Source organism: Furipterus horrens, unplaced genomic scaffold (assembly GCF_987537825.1).
Source record: "Furipterus horrens unplaced genomic scaffold, mFurHor1.1.pri manual_scaffold_8, whole genome shotgun sequence".
Classification (NCBI taxonomy): Eukaryota; Metazoa; Chordata; class Mammalia; order Chiroptera; family Furipteridae; genus Furipterus; species Furipterus horrens.
Window position 1 is genome coordinate 400,395 of NW_028327178.1, and position 14,554 is coordinate 414,948.

The 14,554-nt window shown below is 63.8% G+C and overlaps 1 protein-coding gene across 1 annotated transcript in view; it reads right to left on the reverse strand.

Moving 5' to 3' along the window:
- NFATC1 (nuclear factor of activated T cells 1) overlaps window positions 1-14,554 on the reverse strand; it is a 61,836-nt gene that overhangs the window by 20,911 nt on the left and 26,371 nt on the right. Inside the window, exons 4-6 of the mRNA XM_090285991.1 lie at window positions 8,391-8,593; window positions 7,061-7,233; window positions 5,997-6,137 (exon numbers count right to left, since the gene is read on the reverse strand). Of these exons, the coding sequence (XP_090142117.1) occupies window positions 5,997-6,137; window positions 7,061-7,233; window positions 8,391-8,593 (517 nt within the window). The remainder of the gene's footprint in view (window positions 1-5,996; window positions 6,138-7,060; window positions 7,234-8,390; window positions 8,594-14,554) is intronic.

Sequence of the window (14,554 nt, forward strand, 5' to 3'; positions counted from 1 at the left end):
CGGTGGCCTGTCACACCTGCGGCCTCCGTCCCCAGAACCCTCCCCAGGCTTCACACTTGGGCAGTGTCCCCCCAGAGCCACGGGGACCAGCCTGCTTGGCATGGGAGTGGAAAGATTATCTCTGCGCTGCGGGACCCAGCCTGATGGCTCCTCAAATGGTCAAACGCGGAATTTCCACGTGACCAGCAATGGCAGACCCAGAACTGCGCCCCGGAAGGAACGCGCTCGTCCACGCCAAAGCGTGGGGGCGGATGCTCAGGGCAGCACTGAGCTCAAAAGGCGCACAGTGGGCGCAACCCCGAGGCCCACCCACTGCCCGTGGGCCAACAGCACGCGGCCCGGCTGAACCGGGGGGCCGCCTGCCTCCATGGGTGCAGCTCTCACACGGGGTCCCGCAGGGACGTGCCTGGACAGGCCGCAGGCGATGCTGCAGTCTGGAATTCGTGCTGACGGTAGCATGGCTCCGATTTACCTGAACCATGGCACACAGGTGAGCTGTGTGGTCCGAGAATTGGTTACATCTCAAAGCTGCTGTAAAAGTATGTTCTGCCACACAACACGGGGGCATGGCCCCACGTCCTTGAGGCCCGAGGGAGAGGAGTGGAAGCCGGGACGCCCGGCTGCACCCCCTCCCGCGCCCTCCCCAGCGGCAGCCAGGGCTCACCCGGCTCACAGACAGTGGGACTGGGCACAGACGATTCCCCCAACCAGGGGAGGGATCAGGGCCCACCTTCTGGAAGTTGCCCAGGGCCGAACCTGGACAAAGAGATGTGTGGTTTGGGGCAAATCAGAGGGAGTGGCCAGCCATGTGCCCAGGCAGAGGTTTCGGTGACAACCTACGGGAGGAAGCGGCAAGGCCCCTGGCCTGGCTCTTGGAGGCCCCGTGGGTGCCTGTGGAGAGGCCCTCCTGCCACACCTGGGCCAGCGGCACAAGCCACCGGTGCCCTCCACCGCTGTCCCCGTGACCTTGGGGGAGCGGGTGTGTCCAGGGCCAGGGAGGGTCTCAAGGGCAGAGGTCAAACTGAGCCTCACCTTCTGGCCCGGAAGCTGCACCAGCCACTCCCGGTCAGATCCCCCGAGAGCTGACCTTGGAGGCCAGCCCTGCTGGAGGGAGGTCCCCTGGGCTGGGCTAAAGCCACTCCTCTCACCCTGGGGCCTCCACGAACCTGAGCGCTGCTGGGCTGGGGGGCAGGGTGTGAGACCCATGGGCACAGCCTGCTGACACTACCCTGGCCCCCCACGCCGCCCCCCGCAGGGCTCCCAGCAGCTACTCTCCGCCTGAGACTGTTCAGAGAGCCGGTGGCTCACAGCCGTCAGCTCGTCTTCCCGTCGTGAGGCTGGAGAAGCAGGAAAAGCCCTGCTTAGGACACGGGCTGGCCTGGCTCCCCACGTCCCTCACTCACTGGAAGCCACTGGGGCTTCTGACCAGTCCTGGGCAGGTTTCTGCTGCCCACGCACCAGCCGCACGCCACCTCGGGCCCACCCCGGCTGCAGGCGCGGTCACAGCGGTCAGCGCCACCCAGGCTGACGCGGGAGTCCTTGGTGACGCAGCTGTCCGGGGCATGGACGCGGTCCCGCCCCCTCCCCAGGTCAGCGCCAGGAAAGTCTGGAAGGAGAGGGCTCGTCCTCCACCCAAGTTATGACTTCCGGGTGTGTGAGCCGTGCCACAGGCCTGCGGCGTCAATCTGGGGGTTTTCCCAAGTCCTGTAGGGACCACACACCGAGAGCGGCCTGCGGTCAGATCACGGGCCAGGGCGCCGCGCAGCCACGGCCCCGGGAGACCCCGGAGGAGGGGCAGGCCACCGGCCAGGCTGCGTCATTGCCGCCTGAGCACCAGCTGGAGGGCCCAGGCCAGAGAAACACGACCCGCATGGGCACTGGCCCAGCTGGGTGTGCGCCGGGCGGGGAGCGCTCCCAGCACCCAGGCCGCCAGGGGTCACTGCCGCCCGGCGCGGCCTGGTGCAGGGCCGGAGCCCCTAAGGCAGTGGGGTGGGGGTCCTCACCCGCTCACACACCCCTGCACGTGCCACTCCTAACTGGGCCCCCGCGTCCAGGCGACCAAGATGGCCGTACCGCGCCTGCTTTCTCACAACTGCCCCTGTGGTGAAGACGCCGGTGCTCTGAACAGCTCCGTATTTACACACACGACCCCGCCAAGCGTCTCACTCACCCCGGCCCGGCGAGCGCCATGCTGACGCGAGGTCACTTTTGTTCCTTACGTTCCCAGGGCCGCACACATGTGGCCAGCAGCCGGTCCCTCCGTGGGCTGCTGAGCGGAGCCTGCTGAGACCCCTCGGTAAAGGCCGGACCCCAAGGGCCCCGGGCGCTGGGGCACTGCCCACGGATCAGGTGGCCCCCTAAAGACCACAATGTGGCTCCTCTGCGATTCGGCCAAGTCTGCACCTGGCTCTTGGATGGGGCAGAGGCCACGTCTGAAGGAGGCAAGTCCTGCTCCTGTTCAAGGAGTTTAGGAAACTGGATGCCGTCTCTCCTCCAGCACAGGTAAGTACGTGACGCACACACACCTGTCCACACTCACTCCTGCAGCAGCGCCTGCCTTCTTTATGCCAGGAGGGTTTGCTGTGCCACGGTCTCTGAGACGGCTGCCCGCCTCCCACGTGAATGACCTCGGTGGGATGAAGCCTGGGCTGAGGGGCAGGGCAGGCTGGGAGCTGGCAGGGGCGGGGGCTGCACCGGCACACGGGCGGGGCTCACGTGGAGATGCCCAGGGCCGACCTCAGACTGAGCAAAGGGCAGGCGAGGCCCCTGGGGGCGGGCAGGTGAGTCAGGTCCAGCGGAGCTGCGTTTGGGGTTGGCGTCCGGCTCTGTTGGGCTTGGGATGGGCCCTGTCAGCACTGAGGGGTGGGGTCTGGCCATGTTGGTTTTGAGACCTCAGTCAGGGTCTGAGTACCTGCTGGAGAGGTTTTGAAAGGGAAGTGGTCTGGCTTGTGGGGGCGGTTAATGGGGCCCCAATGGACTGTGCCTCCGTGTCTACGCCTCAGGGGCCTCCCCCAGATCTGGCCAGCAGGGACCTGAGGAGACCCCGGTGTGGGTGCTGACAGGACCTCAGGGTGGGGGCCTGAGACTGTCCACAGAGGGAAGGGCCCCACCCAGCCCCAGCTGACCGGCCAGCGCGTGGCGGCCACCGAAGTGGCCGTGGTGGGGTCCAGCCCACACATGTCGCCCACACGGCTTGCACACATCGCCCACATGGCCTGTACATGTCGCCCACAGCGACTGTGGTGCGGACCCTGTACATTTTGGTGGCATCTGCTTTACCGCAAAAGGAATTGGAACAGGCTTCTCTCAGTGTTTCCAGCAATCAGACAGACGGACAGGTGGCTGGACCAAAAAGAGCTCTTTTCAGCTTTAGCATCAGGAGGTTGATGACGTTTAATCCAATAAAACCTTTGAACCTCTCTCTTCTCTTCGGTCTCAGGCCCACATCCAGAGAAAGAGTGAGTCCCGGTCCCCGTGGGTACCTCCCTGGTGTCTTCACGTGTGACGTGGAGGTGCCCCGGGCTGCCTCAGAGTTTGACGTGCAGGTGCAGCCATGCCCTTAACTGGGCCCTGAAGACGCAGCTACGGGGAGTTCTGTGCCGGCTTTTACTTATCGCTGGTGGACATCGCGTGTCTGAGCTGCTGGTCCCCAGCCAGCCCTGCACCTGGTGCTTCAGGCCCCCACACCTGGACTCCACGCCTCGGATAGCAGTCTGGTCCCTGAAGGACGGGCTGTTCCAGCACTCGGGCTTTTCGTGCGACTCAGTGAAAAACCTGAGGGAACCACAGGACCCCTGCAAACGGCGGCTCCATGACACGCCATTCACCCTCTTGGTGACACTTCTCTTGAGGTCCCCGCAGCCCCTCACTGACCCCGGGGCCTGGCCGGCATCCACCAGAGGGACCTGAGGTCCTGCATCAGGCTCCCTGCTGTCACCACGATGGGCACGCCTTCCTCAGCAACACCGGCCAAGGCGAGGCCTGCAGGGCCGAGGGGGCTGCCCCCCGGAGCACGGGAAGAGCGGTGGCCGTGTGCCACAGGCACCCCCGCGGGAGCTGGGTGCGCAGGCCGGGGTCAGGGGGAGCCCTGGTGGGCGACGCCCGTGAGAGCCACTGGGGGAGGTTTCCATGCCGACGTCTGGGACACTGGCAGCCGGATCTCCCCCTCACGCGGCCTGGGTGCCCCCAGTAGCGGTTTAAAGATGACATTGAGACGGGCCGTGTGACCTCCACGGACGCACTGAGGCGAACTGTGTTTGTGTCTGAGCTGACAAGTGGTTTCTCCAAACACCAAGCTGAGGACACACAATGGTGGGCGAGCTGAGCGTCCTTGGCCAAGAGCCGACGTCAGGAAAGAGACATGGACATCGCTGCCTTCTGCAGACACGGGATGTGCACGTGCATATGAGCACACATGAGCAGCCGGCATGTCAGAGGCATGACCGTCATGTCTGCATTCACGCATCCCAGGTGCAGCACGTTTATGTCACGTCTAGTCGCCGCCCACTTGTTTGTGTCTCGTCTTTGCACGGGCGCCCGGCTGCTGCAGGAGCTGGGGGGGGGGGGTGAGGACGCCCCCCAAGCCTGGCAAGGCACAGCCTGGATCTCGTCCAGGGAAGCCCCGGGGACCGCGGGGTGAGGACGGCTGGACGTTCCTGAGCTCAGCTTCCCACACTGGGGCAGGTGGCCGACCTCCACGGGGTACCTGCGAGGCCACCACGTGCGGACCGAGCTGCCGCGCGGCTGGGAGGCCTGCTCCGCAGAGGGGATGCCCACAGCAAGCCAGGAGCCTCCTGGGGAGGCCTCAGTCCCCACCCTACGGTGAGGTGACATCTGGCAGGGAACAGCGAGGAAGCCGCTCCTCCCTCCCTTTGTGGAACGGCTCTGAGCAGCCTTGCCCCCGAGCAAAGCCCCGCGCTCCCGCCTCCATAGCACGCGCCCACGTTCAAAGCTCAAAAGGTTATTTCAAAATTAACGTCCCTCAAAGGAGGGCGTTCCAGAAATTCAAATGCGTGTCCCCATCGTTACACTTGGTTGGGTTTTCTCCATAATCTGAGACGCATTTCCCAATTATGTGCATGATTACATAGGCAGGCCACGTTAAACAGGAAAGACTTTTAAGCCCATTCTGACTGGAGCACTTAATTTTCCTGCAAACGGTACCCAATCAAGGCCCATTATGGAGGCTGAATGCCTGAGGTTTCCAGCGATTAGCACAAGTCCTGCCCGGCGCTCAGGAACATTGCAACTGGGCAACGTGACCGAAACAAAACAGGCCACCAACGGGGCCACCTGCAGGCGCCCCTCACCCCACGCTGGGTGCAGGCCGCTCCGCGTACCAGGGTCATGTTGCTCGCGTGAGTGCCAATGGCTCTTCCACGGGCCTGCGTGGGCATCCGCGGGGCAGGTGCAGTGCCTCCCTACACCCAGGCTGCAGCGCATGGCTCCGCGCCGGTTCCCCCAGTTCCAGGGGGCAGACGCTCCTCATCTTCACCCCACAAGCCTCATCCACAACTCCCCCACAAGCACCACGCACACGGGGTCCACACTGGCTCAGGCACACGAAGGCTGGGGCCCTGTGGGCTGCCGGTCACACAGAGAACAGCAACTCTGCACTGGCCTCTGGGGGGCTGCAGGAAGACAGGGCCGGCGGGGTCTGTGGGTCTGAGTGCAGGTTCCCCTGGCTATGTGGCTGCTCTGCACCTGGACGCCCGTCTCCGGTGTCTGAGTCCGAGAAAGAGCGCTTCTGCGCGGAGGCACCTGCCCAGTCTGGGCGCAGGGATGCACGTGGCCCCAGGAGAGCACAGCGCTCCTCAAGGTGGCCCCTCGCTGTGGCCCCTCTAACACCAGACGTGTGTCAGGACGGGCCCTGCTGCACAGTCAGCCCTGTGCCCAGCACACGCAGACCAACACAAGGGTGCCTGCCACCGCCTCCAGGAAGCCTCCCTGCATCCCCAGAGAGGAAGCACTGGATGGTCTGTTTTCAAGGACAATACCTGGTGCTTTCTCCACGAAAATGACCTTGGAGTCTTGTAGGAAGTTGTGGCCGGACAGGACCATCCTCTTCCCGCCGAGAACGGGGCCGCTGGCCACGCTCTGCTTCTCCACCAGGGGCAGCTCCTGGGCCGACCGCTGGGCTGTGGGGTCAGGAAGGACAGTGAGTGAGAGGCCACCAGCCCTCCTGTCCCCAGTGATCCCAGAGGGCCAGCCCTTTGCGGAGTGGTGCCTTCAAGTGGCTCCTCTGGGGACCAGTGCGCACAGCGTGACCCATACAGGGACAACAGGCAGTCAGTCACACACCTCGCCGATGCTGGGAGTGGTCACATTGTCCCGAGGGGAAGGGTGAGCAGAGTTTCTGAGGACAAACCACAAACTGGGGTCCTCACAGAGTCCCGAGGGTCCCGTTCCCGCCCCCACAGAGGAGGCCACAGTGCAGAAAGGACCCAGGTGTGAGGCAGGCGTCTGCAAGATGACGTGCAGGGATGTCCCGGAGCAGAGGACACAGGACAGCTGGGCGGGGCCAGCATCACAGAGAAGGCGCGAGAGGAGGACCCCGTCCCTGACATTCAAGTTGCAGCAAAGGAACCAAACTAAGACGCTCCTGCCGTGAGCGGTGAGGACAGGTGAGCCCACCTGGGGCTGGGTGGGGTCACTCAGAGGCAAGGGAAGCAGGAGGGAGTGCTGGGCAAGGAGTGTTTCTGACGGCGCTGGAGAGCGAGCTTGCTGGGGGACCCCGAGAGACCCAGCTCGGGTCCTGCCCTCAGCCTGGGCACCCCATTTGCTAACGATCATGGCACCCCCGCTGCAAGAGAAAGGGCCCCACGCCACGTGAGAACAGGACGACCGGGGCGTGGTGGGGGTTGCACCGGGCTTCCGAGCCCGACGTCCCAGAAACGGGAAGGGACTGACGCCAAAGCCGGCCCTGCGGGATCTGCCTCAGGACCAACTCGCTTTCACTCTTCATTCCCACCCCCACCTGCGCGGGCTGGGGCGCGGCCGGGCTGCACGGGAACACGCGTGCGTCGGTGGGGCGCGCTGTCCGGGCGGCCGTGGTACTCACAGCACTCGATGGGGTTGGAGGCCGCCTGCAGCGACAGCGTGCGGCCGTTGGGCTGCGGGATGTGGACCCGGAACACCAGCCTCACTCGCGTGTTCTTCCTGCCGATGTCCGTCTCGCCTTTGCGCAGCTCGATGTCCGAGTTCCGCAGCTTCAGGATCCCGGCGCAGTCGATGCTGCGCAAACGAAACGAGAGGATGTTCGGGCCCAGCCGCACGGGAAGCTGCCGGCTCCAACCTCCTGACAGGGGCCCCCTGAGGGCAGGGCATGCGGCCATCCCGTGGGCCAGGGAGGCGGCCGCGCTGGCAGCCCTGCCCCTGTGGCCAAGGTGCCGTCCTCCCAGAGCCGCGGCCGCCCCCCCCCCCCCCCGCTCAGCTCAAGGTCCCGCAGCCTCCACAGCTGCACGTGCTTCTGTTCACTTAACTGGGCACCAGCCTCCGGCAGAACTCCCTGCGGACCTCTGGCCGGGTGGGCCCTGACCCTCGCCCTCAGGGAGCCTGAGGAGGCAGCGCCGGGTCCTGTGGTCGGACTGGGGCCAGCGCCGGCCCCGCCCCTGCCCCTGGCGGCCCGCACGGGCTGCTGCTGCTGCTGGAGGACCCCCGCCTCCGTCTGGGACGGGGAGCACACTCCAGCTAGGAGGAAACCCCAGGGCTGAGCATGAGCTCAGAGGCGCATGAACCCCCCAAATCAGGAAAAGACAACCTGGAGAGAAAGCATTCCCTCTGTTTTCAACCTGCAGGGTTTCAGGTTTCAGAACGTAAGCAGAACCGCACTCGAAGTCCTGCAGCGTGGCCCAGCCTGTCCTACGTCCCACTGTCCCTCAGGCCTCCCCACGTGCTGTCTCCCTGCCTAACCTGCTCTCCACCCCGGGAACACTGCCTGATCTCCCGTGGCCACCGGGCCTCTGACACACGACCCCAGGGCCCCAGCAGGAGGTAAATCCCGTGGGGTGACCGTGTTCCTTCTCCGTGGCGCCCACGGCTTAGGCAAGACGTCCACAGGGCGGGACTCGTGGGAGCCGCACGTACAGGCCCCGTTCAGAGAGGAGACGTGGGAACCTCCGCTGATCCCAAATCCACCTCCAAACGAGGGAGTGAGAGCTGCCTGCACGTGAGGCTCAGAGTTCTCGCTAACGGCTCAGCGTCTGCACGTCAGCCGTCCCTCAAGGTGGCGTCACGTCCGGGAGCTGGACGCAGGCCCGGGGGTTCTCGTGGCTTGGAGCTGAGTATTTAAGTGGCACCCGGCTCAGAGGCTGAAACCCCGGAGAGGACAAGTCGCCCTCAGCACGTGTGACGGCGGCAGAGCGCCGGCCGAGCGGCAGGCCGCGGCTTACATGGCTCGCATGTTGTTCTCCGGCAGCAGCGGGATCTCCAGGACCTTGGTGTTGGACAGGACGGCCTCGTGGCTGGTGGTGGACACCGTCTTCCCCGTGATGCGGTGAACCTGGTAGAAGGCGTGTGGCCGCAGCAGGCGGTCGTCCGCCGTCCCGATGAACAGCTGCAGCGTCAGGGGCTCGCTCTCCAGGTAGCCGTGGAGCTGGCGGGAGAAGAGAACCCGCTCAGCACCCGCGCAGATGCTCAGGGCCGACTACACCCCCAAGCTGAGGCGAGTTTGAACGGAGACCCGTGGCAGCTGCTTGGGGCGAGTCTCTCCCGCTCCAGCCCCTGCTGCTCAGCAACAACGAAACTGGGGGCCTGGGATGGCCCCCCGACCCCCACACCCGGGGCACGTGGTGCCTACGTTCCAACACACACGTGCACACACATGTGCACACACTGCCACGACCGCCACACGACCAGCACTGACTGACGACACGCAGGCCGTGCTGGCTTCTCTGTGGGGCGGGACGAGCCGGGCCCACCTCCCAGCGGTCCTCCCAGCCGCCGGCTGCCTGTTCTGAGCCTCCCCCGGAGGGCGGTGAGGACCACACGCAGGTGCGCGGCCCCTCAGAGAGCTGGACACCCTGAGATCGAGCTATCCGCCTGGGAGAACCAGGCGCGCACCTAGGAGGCCACGATCTCTCCGCCCGGTGCGAGCCGCCCCTTCCGAGGGGCCGGTAGCAGCAGCGGCAGCTCGTCCCGTATTGTCCCCCCGTGACACCTGGCCCACGAGGTCACAATCACAGACCAGCGCTGGCCGCTGCGGTATCTGTCGGCCCCGAGGTCCGCAGTGCGGACTTGCTCGGGGCGCAGTGTCTGTGACGTCCCGGTGGGCACCGGCAGCCGCCTCACCCACACGGACCGGCTGCACCGGTCAGCTGCTGCAGAGCGGCCCACGGAGCCTCTGCGCACCCCCAGTGAGCGGCGCCGGAGCCGGAGGAGGGTGGTGTGCACAGAGGGCAAGCGCTGAAATGTCCCCCACTGTACCACCGAGGACAGTCCCCTGTGCACACACCTCACACGAGTGCGTTCACACTTGGACACGCAGGTGCGCACACGTGCCCACACACACACTCACAGCGGCTCCCGGACCCTCTGGAGCCCTGAGTGTGAGACTGGGGGGGTCTCCACTCTGGGTTGCAGCGTGGCCGTCCCGTGTCAGCGTCCCAGCTGTCTCTGCCGGTCTGTGACACGGCCGTCTTCAAAGTGCTCCTCTTGTCCTGACACAGAGTCTCGTCCTGACCCTCCTGTCTCCGACATGTTGGGACAAACCCTGCGGCTGACACACCCGAGTCCCACAGAGGACCCAGCAACGTCGCGCGGACAGCTGTGCTGGGCATGGGGCCAGCTCTCCCTCACCTGCTCCGTCCACTTGCTTTCCTCCTGGCCGAGCGCAGGCAAAACCGCGGTTTGGCCTCTGGTCCCCACAGAGAAGCCACCAGGAGCCAGCCCAGCGCCAGCACTCACCCTGGGTGGCCTGACTGCAGGGTGACGTGTATCCTGCGTGTCCCGCAGCCCTCTCTCCAGGTGCAGACAGGGGCCGCCATCTGCAGTCGGGACAGGAGGCCGACACCCACCGTCTGGGCCACCCCTCCCGCCTCCTGGCCGGGGACTAGGGCCCCAGTCTTTGCCAGTTAGTGAACTTACTGAGAAACCTGACTCCACACCGGACCCAAACCTACATGTTCTAACGGGAAATGTAAAAATTAAAGCAGAGATTGATTAGGAGACATGTTCTGCCGTTCTGTGTTCTACTTTGTAACGTTTAACGCAGGACGTATCTGGGACTCTGGCCGAAGCCTCGTCTCGTGCGGCCCAGGCGGTTCTATGGGTCAGGAGGCCGCCGTGCGGGGCTCGGATGGTTTGGAATCGACCATTTCCAACTCCCCCGGGACCCCCACCGGGTCTGTGGAAGGCAGCGGATGGTGGGCCTCACTCTAGCCTTTTAAAACATGTCATTCCAGTGAAAATGGGGATACATAAGGCTCAACCTGGGAGGTAAACATCTATTATTTAAAACATGAAGTTCACTTTAAGAAAAGTAATTTAAATACTTCACACACTGCACTGCCTGCTTTTCTGCCTCTGGCACACCATAGTTTCGGTCAAGACAATATTTTTAAAATTACCTGTCACAAGAATGGCCTCTCTTCGCTAAACAAATGCATTATTCCCTTTCAAGGCGTAAGAGCGCCTGAGTTTCCACCCGTCAAGATGTTTGTTTTTAGCTTCTGTGCTTAGCTCAGCAGCTACTCGGGACGTGACAGGTGACGGGAGTGATTGCGGCCGAGTTAATTCCATGCTGAACTCAAGCAGTGCTTGTACACACACCCCACACGCACGAATACACCCACACACACTCACATGTCCACAGGCACACATGCAGGCGCACCCCACGCACACACGAACACAAGGCACCAGCATGCGCACACTCATGTGCACACATGTCAACAGGCATACAAGTGCGCAGCCCACACACACAAGGCATACATGCAGGCATCCCCGCATCCATGTGCACACACGTGTGCACACAGAGAAAGGCAGTATCTTGTAAACACAGAACCAGTTAATTGAGGAGAATTATGTTCAATTAGCCATTTTGAGTTGGGTGACACACAGACTAAACAAGAAAATCCTTGCACAGCGTCCACACAGAGAGAAATTATGGGTTCCACCCAGACGTAAAACCCGCGTCTTTAACTGAAGTCCAAAGGAACTACGCAGGGAGGAAAAATCCAGCTTAAAAAGCAGTTTCACTTCGTTTCAGCCACGTGTCCCTCCTGGATGACCTCAGAGGCTGACTGTGCTGTGTGAGCGTCGCCGCGTTAGCTGCCCCGCGTCCCAGCTCCTCACCACGAGCCGCACAGGGGCCAGGCCGCCCCACAGAGGTGGCGCCGGAGGCAGGACAGGTTCCCGGCGAGTGAGGCCCAGGGCTCCCCCTCCACGAGCAGGTAATGAAGAGGAAGAGCAGGGTCTCTGCTCCCTGTCGCCCGTTCCGGGACAGTGAGCGACGGGGCGGCAGGGAGCACATCGGGGGCTGGTGTCTGTCACGCCATGGGGGCGGGGCCTGTGGTCACGGCAACAAACACCATGCGAGCGTCCAAGCGCAAGCTGACGCAAAGCCCTATACACTGACTTCCTGCCACTTATTAAGGGGGGGGGCGGGAAAGTAGAAATGAGAAACAGAACAGTGGCGACAAAACGGAGCTGAGCGTCACAGGAAAGCCCCCCCCCCCCGTGTGTGTGCATGCGTGAGCCCCGGCATGTGCCCACCCTCTTGGCCGTGCCTCCTGGGCACCTGCCCCACGGGAATTCTGGGTCCGTCACAGGGAGCGCGCAGGGGCCGCAACAACGTGCCGGTGAAAGCTGCTCAGTACTGACTTCCTCACGAGGCTGGCTGGTGTTTTTGCAGGTGTGATACATGCGTGTGCACAAGGGCATGGATGTGTGCATGTGTGAGGATGCAGGCGTCAGCTCTGGGCTCGGCCGGCCCAGGTGAAGTCCATCCTCTGATGACAGACGGTCGGGGGACGCAGCGCTGTCTGAGGACGGGGTGGGGACAGGGGCGGCTGCACACGTGCAGCGTCCAGCCCAGGACCCGGCGAGCAGGGGCCCTGAGCCATCACTGCTCCAGGAAGCCCCTCGTCTGCACGGCTGCTCCGGGGGGCGGCTCCCCAGCCCCCGCAGTGTTGCGTGTGCACGTGTGTGCCTCTGTAAATGCGCCCATGTACGTGCCATGACCTGATGTCAATGCTGAATTTGCACCACAACGCGTCACTTCAATTCTGAGCGCCCTTCCTGTGAATGACGTCGATTTGCTAATGACCCAGGCCTCGTGCACGCGCTAAGATGTAAACAATTTACGCTGGGCAATCGGGGTGACGGCCACAGGCAGTCACTGGGACGCCACGCCCGCCCGACCCGGGTGCAGGTCGCTGGGCCCTCCTGGCACCCTGGCCCACAGCTGCTTAGGGGACAGTCACGTCACATCCGCTCAGGAGGTGACATCGCTCCTGCCAGGGCCTCCCTCTCACATGTGGAGCAGTCTTCAAACGCAGCAGCCAAGATGGACGCAGGGCGATCGGGGTGACGTAACCGCCCCCTCGCCCTCCCTCCTCGTCGCGTCTCACGGCCGTGCGGGCTTTGCAGGAGGCGAGGAGAAGACACCTCACAAAAGCCTGACGGCAACAATGCAGGCCCCCCTCCAGGGTACGGCCTCGGGCTCATGGACACGGTGGCCGCAGGTGGGAAGCGACTCCTAGTCTGGGGTCGGGAACGAGTCAAGGGCAGGAGCCAGGCGGCTGAGGCCGACCATGAAAAATTCATGCGTGTCCGTGCCATGCAGGTCGGCAGCGTGGGCGGGGCCGGCGGGGTCAGAGCTGCATCTTAACCTGGCGGGCGGCCTCGGCTCCGGGAGGGGCCCCGAGTGGACCCGCGCCATCCCTGGTCCCCGGTCCCGGGTGCCTGGCTCCTTGGTGGGCCCGGGGTTTGCCATCGAATCGTGGTTTTCTCCAGCAACATCTCTTTCTCTGGCTTTTGTGAAAACCCTGGTGTTCCAGGTTCATAATTGCGTCCTGAGTGCAGACAAATGAACCAGAAAGTGGAACAAGCTTTGCGTAAAATGGAACGTGCTGCGGACGGCGGGGAGCAGGAGCCGGCCTGGGCCCCCTCTGGAGCCTGCGTCTCCGGCCGCCCCTCCAAGCCAGGGAGGGCCCTTCCTCAACCGAACATGGCCAGCCCGACCCTAAACGCCGACTTGAACCATCTGACGAAAAGCAAGTTGTTCCCTGCTGTGGTCACTCGGTGGTTTCAGCTCGCCAATGTCTCGTATAACAGAAAAATAGCTGTCATGCTCCGTGGGGACACCGTTAGGCCTGAAAGCCAAGCGCCCTAATTAAAGAGTCCAACCAGGCAGGGCACCAGCCGCCCTTCCTGCGGCCAGGGCGAAGTGCTGGGCCGGGGGGCCCCCACGTCCAGCAGAGGGTCGCCCGGCCCTCGGCCCCCACGCAGGCCCTTCCTCGGCCGGACAGGGGTGACTGAGCAGCACGTAGACTGCAGGCCCAACGTGCTATTCAGGAACTGACAGGCCTGTGCTGTGTTTCGTGTTTCTGAGGCCCATTAATTATTCACACACCAGCCTCCTGTGTGACGGGCTTAGATGCTATCGAGAAAGTTACTTTGGTGAGCTGGTAAACAGAGCTTAATCCTTTGACCCTGGGGTCAGGGACCAGTGACTTCTCCGCGTGGCTCGTGGGCCCCTGCCCCCAACAAGGGCAGGGACACAGGACACATTGGACAGGCCCTCTGGACGCTCACCCACCACACACTCACGTGAGCAGCGCTCTGGGGACAGAGGCTGGGGGGAGGGTGACGGAGATGGGGCACCAGGGACACAGAGCAGAAGACAGAGACGGGCAGCAGGGACTCGGTGACCCGCCAGCCTCCGGGAGCCTCTGCGTTCCTGTCTGAAGGAGGTGGCGGCGGGACCCTGGGCTCCTCAGGGACACAGTTCTCTGGCTTATTAGGGAAAGTGCTGGAAGAGACCCAGCCGTCCTGTGTCTCCCGGGGAGGCGTCTCCCACGCAGGGGACGGTCCTGCTTCCGTCCCTCCCCACCGTCATCTACAGGCCGCGGGCGTCAACTCCCGGGCGGCTCTATTCTCGCTTCCGCGCGGCTGTGACGTCCCTGCCGCTCAGCAACAACGCACTCTTGTTCCGTCGACGCTGCAGCCAGACAGGGAGCTAAATGCCTGCAGCGTGGAGCTCGGCTGGACGCCGGCACCATGGGGCCTTGCTGCCCCCGAGAAGGTAGCAACTTCAAAGGTCACGGGCCGCTGCACCAAGCCGAGCAGCTAGCCAAGCAGGCACCCATCGTCACGGAGCGCACAGCCACAGATGCCACCTAACGTCCCCCACACCTTCCCGGTGGTGCTGACTGTGGCGCTGGGTCTCCGAGCCCCACTCCTCCCGAGCTTCCTGTTCACTGAACCTGAATAAAATGCCAACACAGCCCCTGAGAGCAGGGTCGGCGTCCGGGTGTGGTGGGTGCAGACGGGGGACGCGCGTGTCCCTGCGGGGCCTGTCATGCCAGGGGCCTGCGGGACTTACAGCCTATGAGGT